This window comes from Anabrus simplex, chromosome 3 (genome assembly GCF_040414725.1).
Source record: "Anabrus simplex isolate iqAnaSimp1 chromosome 3, ASM4041472v1, whole genome shotgun sequence".
Taxonomy (NCBI): Eukaryota; Metazoa; Arthropoda; class Insecta; order Orthoptera; family Tettigoniidae; genus Anabrus; species Anabrus simplex.
In genome coordinates this window covers 83,671,000-83,679,422 of record NC_090267.1, presented here as the reverse complement: position 1 = coordinate 83,679,422, position 8,423 = coordinate 83,671,000, and the positions used below count along the sequence as shown (strand labels likewise).

Sequence of the window (8,423 nt, the reverse complement as noted above, 5' to 3'; positions counted from 1 at the left end):
CTACCAATCCTGATTCAAGCTTATGCATTTCATCCATCAAAATATTTCTAGCAACATCAGCTCCTAGAAGAACTTCCACGTCAGTTGGATCACTTCCCATATCTGAGAGCCATATCTTTTTCTCTCTCATCTCCTTCATCCAGGGCCCAAACTTCAACTTTGGAATTTTACCACAAATTACCTTCTGATCGATTAACTGCAACGTTGTACTATATGAACCATCGCAGCTGCTCACCTCTACGTTGTACACATGGTGGTCTTCTTCACAGGTCTCAGCGCCTCCAAACAACTTATGAATCATCGTCTCTGTTTTCAAAGGTTTGTATCCCATTTCCTCAGCCGTCTTCTTCAAGATGTAGGATCTCTGGGATCCACTGTCTATCAATGCCCGGACCTTCTTCTGTTTCCCCTTATGTGTCAGCTTGATACACAATGTTTGAAGAAACACCTCCTTTGTGGCACTCTGAATGTTCATGGAGATATTGCTCTGGTTTTCCCCACCTTCCCGAGTTCTAGGTTCAAGTTTCTCTTCAGCCCCTTTCACATTTAGTTTATGGCACATAATAACAACATGAGGGTTAGTGCACAAGGGGCATCGAATGTGTGCCTTGCAATTCTTAGCTCTGTGCCCTAACTTCAGACATGCAAAACAACAGTTTTCCTTGGGCAGCTTGTTACGCTTTTCTTCCAAGCTCATTTGTTGAGCAAGATGACATTCCTTACTCTCATGTGGTTTACTGCAAAACACACACTTTCGCTTCTTGCCATCGAATTTCGCAGAGAACAATGAACTCGCAGTTGGTAGCGATGTATCTTCAGAAATTTTCCCTCTTCCCTTCTCTTGTTTTTTCCTATCGGCTAAACCGAAACCTGCCTGCGCAAAGGTAATCCTTTCTTCTCCCTCCACTTCACGTTTAAGGAAATTAAGAAGAGTCTCCAGTTTATCTTTATGTGGACTGATAAAATCTTCATTCCCTGACGATTGATTTCTGAGCCATACCCTTAAAACATCTTCAGGTAAGCACGATTCTACCAGGGGGAACAACATTGACCCATATTTATCTCTGGTTACACCTATGGATTCTAATGCTCTTAACTTGCTCTCTAGTGTATCATACAAAGCGGCTATCCCTGATTTATCTTTCTTATGGGACACATTCTGGATAACTAACCCAATAAGCTCCCTAACGTAATACTCAGTCAAAAGATCTTCACGTCCAAAGCGTTCCTTCATACACTCTATAACCTTTGGATAGTTTTCGGCAGTGGCAGGGAAGCTATTTACCAGTTCTCTGGCTCGACTGTCAGGTTTGGTACACTGAATCAGATACCGGTACTGAAATTTATCTTCAGATTCTATATCACAATCATCATGGATTCTTTTAAACATGCTCCAGAATCCGAGCCAATCCTTTATTTCCCCCCCCCCCAAACTTGGCTAGTTCCAACTTAGGTAGTTTTAAATTCTTTTTAGCTGTAGATGAAATATCCGATCTGTGATCTTTAACTATGCCTACATTTTCAGTACATAAATTCGTCATCTTTAACTTAACTTCATCCAAATTGTCTCTATATGTTTCAATTGCCTCGTACTCACGGTTATAAACATCGTCCTCTTGTTCCAATGTTAGTTCTAATATTTTTTCATCTAGTGGGGAAAGGTCAGCACTTAACCTCTCCAGTTTCATCAGCATCTTCTCTGCCGATTCCAGCTCAACTACTTCACTAGTTAAACTTCGCATTAGTTCGTTATACACCTTTGTAAACGACGCCCGAATTGGTTTACGTTGTTTCACTAATCTTTCCATGGTCGTGTGCCGGTATTTTTCACTGACAAAAGAAATTTTACGTACCGTATTCTATCGCAATTTTTCTTACTGTACGCGTTATTATCACGTCGGGGTCTCCATATTGTTTCGTTAAGGGACTAATTCACTGAACTAGTATTAACCACAAAGATAGAACATACTATTTATTGCACACGACGCAAAAACATGATACATACACATGGCTACCGCCTTTATACATCCCGCTTTTGTCTTCAATGTCCCATCAGGCCTCACACACCACCGAGTCCAAGTAAACATTGATATCCTGCCAGTGTCCACCATTTTTGAGGCCAAGAACAAATAAACATAACCAAATTTTCGTAACACCTGGGTTAAAGTATATTTAACCCACGTTGATGAAACCGGGCCTTAAAGCGGTTAGTGGAGAGATGGTTTAGACTGACATTGTAGACGAATAAGCTTGAGTAGACTTTTAAATGTACGAAATATATTATGAATTCAAAGTTGGAATTCAAGAGGACAAATTCGAGCAAATATTCATTTACAGGTAGAAAAATTAAGGACTGGAATAATTTATCATGGGAAATGTTCGATAAATTTCCACATTCTTTGAATTCACTTAGAAGAAACACCAGGTAAACAATTGATAGGAAATCTGTCAACCGGGTGACTTCCCCAATTGGAGGTAATTGATGACTGTTTCATTAACACCAGCTGACATTTATAGCTGCCATACCTCAGCAAGCTTAAGTAGTCGCCCACCGATATCGCATACACTGAAGGGACTTCGGATGGAAGTTTTTCTAGTATCCGATAGAGTTAATCCTTTTTATATCACTCCTTTAATAACACCTGAAGTTTTGCTTGGTAAGCCTTCATATTATCATTCCTTGTGCCCTTATTTAATTTTTAACTGAGGTTATTTAGGACCGGTAGGTAATAAAATTTATTGACTTTCAAAAAGTGGTGGAAACTACGGGGGATAGCATACAATATATTAGGCCTATATAAAATGTAAGTAATTATTGTGTACTGTTGCTGAAGTGAAATCAGCTTTCAAGAATATAATAATTTTGTTACATTTGTATGATTATTTCTTGTAGTCGATGTGGTCATCCTGCATATTGTTCTGATAATAGTTGCAAACTATCACTGATCCATCTATTTCATCCTTGCGTAAAATAGCTTTTTTTTTTTTTTTTTTTTTTTTTTTTTTGAAATCACACACCTTCGTTGATTCTCTTGCTACGGCTGGTAGGTGGCTTGAGAATGTACTGAAGGTATTATGTTCTATGAATTCATTGGAACCAAATTCCAAGGAATCACTCTAAATTGTCAAAGCGCATTAGTTACGAAGTTATGGTTATGATCTTAGTTCATTAAGAACTGATTTGACAGTCTTTGATTGAATTTCGTTATTGCTTTGTTCTAGCATGCTTGATGGGTGGAACTTGAACGTAACGTTACTTATCATTTCTTTGATTAAATTGACAAGAGTACAAGTAGTTTGGCAGAGTGTTGTTCGTTGAAGAACACTTTATTGCTCGATCATTGTTTATACTTTATATAGGAAACAATGGCCGCAAACTATCGAGTATGTACAGTAGGTCATGTTCATTTCTGGTTTCTAGCAGCATTCGAAATAAGTGCTAGCCTTTCTCACATAATGTGTTTTCTTTCAGCCTATAGACTCCAAAAGGGAAGAATTTAGAAAATATTTGGAACGTGCAGGAGTAATGGATGCCCTGACCAAAGCTCTAGTCAGTCTGTACGAGGAAACTGATAAACCCGCTGACGCTCTTGAGTATCCTTTATTTACTAAACATGCGGTTTACCTTTTCTGTTTGCTTGATTGGTGGTAGGTTTAAGAAACAAGTATTTCTGCAGAAATAGGACAAACTGCAAGATTATATAGTTAGGTTAACCACGTGGTACTTGTTCTTGACAGTAATTCATTGATGTAAAATTTCTTTTGAGAACCCTTTGCTGAATGCATTCCCAGATTGTTTCTTATTGTGGATGATTAACCTTGACACGAAGCAGCTCTGATCTCGAGCAGACTAGTTCTAGTATTTTAATTATATTAATTCTCTACCTTGCTGTTGACAGTAGTCCACATGGTAAGGGAAGTAATCAGCTTCCTCCTACAACGTCGTAATCGAGCAGTAACGTTGCTGCACTCCGCTGTTTTCTGTTCCACATATTTGTACAATTTTCTTTTTTTTCTCACGGAGAATGATAAACACGTGAATAACCTAATATTGCACTTGTCAAATATAGCAAAGCAAGACCATTGATGTAGGCCTAATCTTGTTGATTGTCATGTTATCGAATCCTAATCTGTCACTGCTATTAATTTTCACATAATCATGAATTTATTTGCTGTCGGCAGAAATCGTGACGAAGAATGGTATTTCACGAAATAAGGACTCAACCTAACTTGACTAATTTCGGTAGAATTTTATGTAGCCTGTACTGTTTCAATATCCTTTAATTGAATGAATATTTTTTATTATTGCTTATGTTCATTATAATAAATACTTTCCTGTTTCATAAATTGTGTGACAAGTTATATATGGTGCAGACAGTTCAGTACCATTGATAGGTACAGAATAGACTTGCAGCTCTGCTCTGAATGAACTATTTGATGTGTAGCATTTGACTTCTTGGAGAAATAATAAATGAACTGCAACATCTGAATATTCCATACATTGATGATGGTAGGCCTACATCAATGCCAGAGGTTTGGTTTTAGAATGAAACCAAGGAACAATCATATCAAGCCTGTGCAAACTTACTCATGTTGGAACAGGAAGTAGAATTTTACCATATGCTATTCAAACGTATTAACATTATAAGTGAATTGAAATGATGCAAATGTTACGTGGAGTTCCTTTTAGAGAAGAGATGTGTTCGTTACAATTGCCAGGAACCCACCATGTTGCCCCCAGAACAAGATTTACTTCTATTACCTAATTACACCATTCATATTGGCATTGCTAATCAGGTATGTCATTCCCAGCAATCAACAGAAATACATTCTGTTACTAAACCATGCAGAATACAATCACAAGTAAAGGAAACAATGTAGAATACAGAACAATTACATTTTCCTATGAATCTTACCTTAATGTATAGCTAACTGGCAGGCTTAAAGAACTCTTGCAACATCATCTCTAAGGGGAACAATGTTTTTAAAAAGGAATTCCATGAGATAGCCTACAAAATGCTTCCTGCTGAATCCTGTAATTGAGTAGCTACCATGCTTCTAACCAACCAACCCAGACCAATGGCTTTGTCACTATTCGGTATAGGCCTACTTAATTAAGCTTTTCACCACTTTCAAACATAGAATGCGTTTCTATCGCCCTAAGGAATGTTAGAAGCCTAACGGCTGCTTCACAGCCCTAAACTGGGTGTTTAAGTCCCCTGACTCCCATTGCATGCCCCCATCTCAATGATTTTCTCACTAGCTACACTTAACTGTGTAGACCAATCATCTTGAGGTCCAAAGTTGGCAGCCTTGTGCACTGCACTACCACATTGTCCTTGAGAAATAAACAAATGACAGTCAATCTGTGCTAGATGCCTGTGCTGCAAGTGGTGACTCCTGGTACTAATGTTGAGTAGAATGAGGTAAAACTTTGGCAGGAAAGGAATTCATCCAGAATCTTGAAGCGAAGGTCCAGAAGACCAATTTCTCAAACTCATAATCAACACCATGGGAAAGAATGTAATAAATATCAGTGATGGCCTCGATATCCTGCAGACGAACGGTGTCTTAATGTTCAATGTAGTTATGCATGATAAAAATGTACGTAACTTATATGTTGATGACTTATACTAAGTAACAACAGGACATTGGTACAAGACGTGCTCAACAAACTAGAGGAATGGTCTCTTGATAATGACATGCACATAAACCAGAATAAAAGGAAGATTATGAAGTTTCGTAAAGTAGGAAAGCTGGTGACAAATGACACACTCATCTGTGGGGACTAGAAATAGTTGAAGTCGTTTAAATATTTAGGGGTGACCCTACAAATCGCAGGACTCACTTTCACAAAGCATATCGGTGACTGGACTGTTACTACAATAAAACGCATTAATGATATCTGCAATCTCAAGTCTTCCTCACTCAGGACCGTAATGTCGTTCAGACTCAAAACGATGCTATAGAAACAACATGGCCGTATCTGAAATACAAAAGTCTTAAAACCTTAAGAGTCAAAGCCAGATATATTAAAAATACTCTCTGTTTCTCAAAGTTTGCCCCAACCTGAGTTATACACCAGCTGGCAGAAACTAAATCTTTCATGGAGGACCTGATGACCACTCGCAACTTTATGCCTACCCCAGCCTAGAGGTGGGCTAAACTGTTTTCCAATAACATGTTCCAACATTCCAGTTCCACTGAGATAACATGTTCCAGAAACATGTGATAAAAATAACATGTTCCAAAACTAGCATAGCATAATGTTACTTAACGAAGTTGTTACTAGAAGGCGCCAGATATCTTGACGGGTGAGTGATACAGCGCTATCAGTGGAAGGGGCGGTCTCTGACCACACAGCCACGTGTAGCATAATATACTACACAGACAACTATATGAATTGGGTGTGAAAATGACCGGAAACGCCTCCACTGATAGCCACGACGTGACTGTTTCAATTAATTGCTGCCGATAAAAATATGATAGAGAAATAGGACAAAACTGAATATGGGAAGCATTTTATATGTACACTGGGCTCGCCCTTTTCACTAGACCACCGGGCGAGTTGGCTGTGTGGTTAGGCGTGCACGGCTTTGAGCTTGCAGCCGGGAGATAGTGGGTTTGAATCTCGCTGTCGGCAGCCCTGAATATATCTTTCCGTGGTTTCCCATTTTCACACCAGGCAAATGCTTGGGCTGTACCTTAATTAAGGCCACGGCCACTTCCTTCCCACTCCGAGCCCTTTCCTATCTGATCTTTGTCAAAATACTTATCTGCATTGCAACATAGAGCCTGTTTAAAAAAGCAATAATCACATATAAAATCAGTGAACATAAACTGCATATGGCATAGATTACAAATGGATATAAATGCCTTTTATCATGAAAATCAGGTCTCAAAATAGTACACAAAACAAGTAAGTTGAAACAATTAACAAACTTACCACACAATATGCGTAATCAAAATCTTCACTCGACAGTTGTACTTTAAGATCACATTCGGTGATCAGTAAATCAAGAAGAAGGCAATACAAAATATCACACACTGGAACAAGACCACACATTTTAGGAACAAATTTATCAGGATGAATGTTTTAAAAACAACGGATCTCTGTTTCCCTGTGACAGGTTGTGATGGTGATTGAGATGGCTGGGGGTTTCACCTGTGGATGTTGTGGGTATAATGCAAATGACTGGTCCAACATTTTCATTCAAAACTGACGGCATAGCAGGCCTTAATTGATGCAGAGTCATCTTTGTTACGTTGTGAGTACCGGTAAAAATTGAAGAGGCTGAGTTTGAATGGGTTCCCATATTTAGATTGGGGATTTTGAAATTAGTGACTTTAGACTAAAAACGAATACAATAATGTTATTAGCTTTATGCCCCACTAACTACTTTAACAGTTTTCGGAGACGCTAAGGTGCCGGAATATAGTCCCGCAGGAGTTCTGTTACTTCCCAGTAAATCTGTCTACAAGAGGCTGACATATTTGAGCACCTTCAAAATACCACCGGACTGCCAGGATCGAACCTGCCAAGTTATGGTCAGAAGGCCAGCGCCTCAATTGTCTAAGCCATTCAGCCTGGCAGACTTAAAACAGCCTTGATCATGAATATCATACGAAGTGAATTTATTGACATTGCCATTCACTGAGGAATATGCTTTTATGTAAGCTAACCTGTGTTCGACTTTTTATTCATTATAAACCTCAGCAGAGTTCTTACAAAATGTTACGGCTTATATAAATAACACTCGTATGTTTTTATTGTTCTCCCACCTATTCAATACAGTACAATCCTAAAAGTTAGGACTTTGTCCTTATCAAACTGTTAACATAAAATTAATACATTGGATGGTACATGTTTCGCCTATCAATAGTAGGACAAAGTCCTAACTTTTAAGATTGTATTGTATTGAATAGGTGGGAGAACAATAAAAACATACAAGTGTTATTTATACAAATACTTTCAATACAGACCCAAAAATGAATTTTATCACACGCTATGGCTTTACAGAATAATGATACGCTGCAGAAATGATAATACTGTGGCTGTTACCTGGATGTAATACTCGGTTTTGGTGGAACAGTGTTCCACGGAGCTTAGGCTGTTGCCTCGACAGAAAATTCATTACGATGTAACAGTGTTCCACAGAGCTTGGGCTGTTATCTCGATAGAACATTCATTGCGATGGAACAGTGTTCCACAAAGCTCAGACTGTTACGTCAACAGAACTCTCGTTGCGATGGAACAATGTTCCATAGAATAACAACGAAACATATTACGATGCGCGCTTCGGTTGTTACCTCAGCAGAAAATTTGTTACCGTGGAACAGTGTTCCAAGTTCACGGGATTCAATCAAGAACCGTGCTAAGTTGTAATGAACTAAAATAACTTCAGTAATTATCAAGTAATGTA

At 38.5% G+C, this 8,423-nt stretch overlaps 1 protein-coding gene across 2 annotated transcripts in view; it reads left to right on the top strand.

Moving 5' to 3' along the window:
• The first annotated feature begins 3,170 nt into the window (after nt 1–3,170).
• The window catches only part of LOC136866002 (c-Myc-binding protein homolog), a 133,933-nt gene continuing 128,680 nt past the window's right edge, over nt 3,171–8,423 (top strand). Inside the window, exons 1-2 of one of the 2 annotated variants that reach the window (XR_011017905.1) lie at nt 3,171–3,384; nt 3,473–3,594. Coding sequence is in view for 1 of the 2 variants with exons in the window: in XM_067142611.2 (XP_066998712.1) it covers nt 3,367–3,384; nt 3,473–3,594 (140 nt within the window). In the remaining variant the exon portion in view is untranslated. The remainder of the gene's footprint in view (nt 3,385–3,472; nt 3,595–8,423) is intronic. The other variant, XM_067142611.2, reaches the window with a different exon arrangement.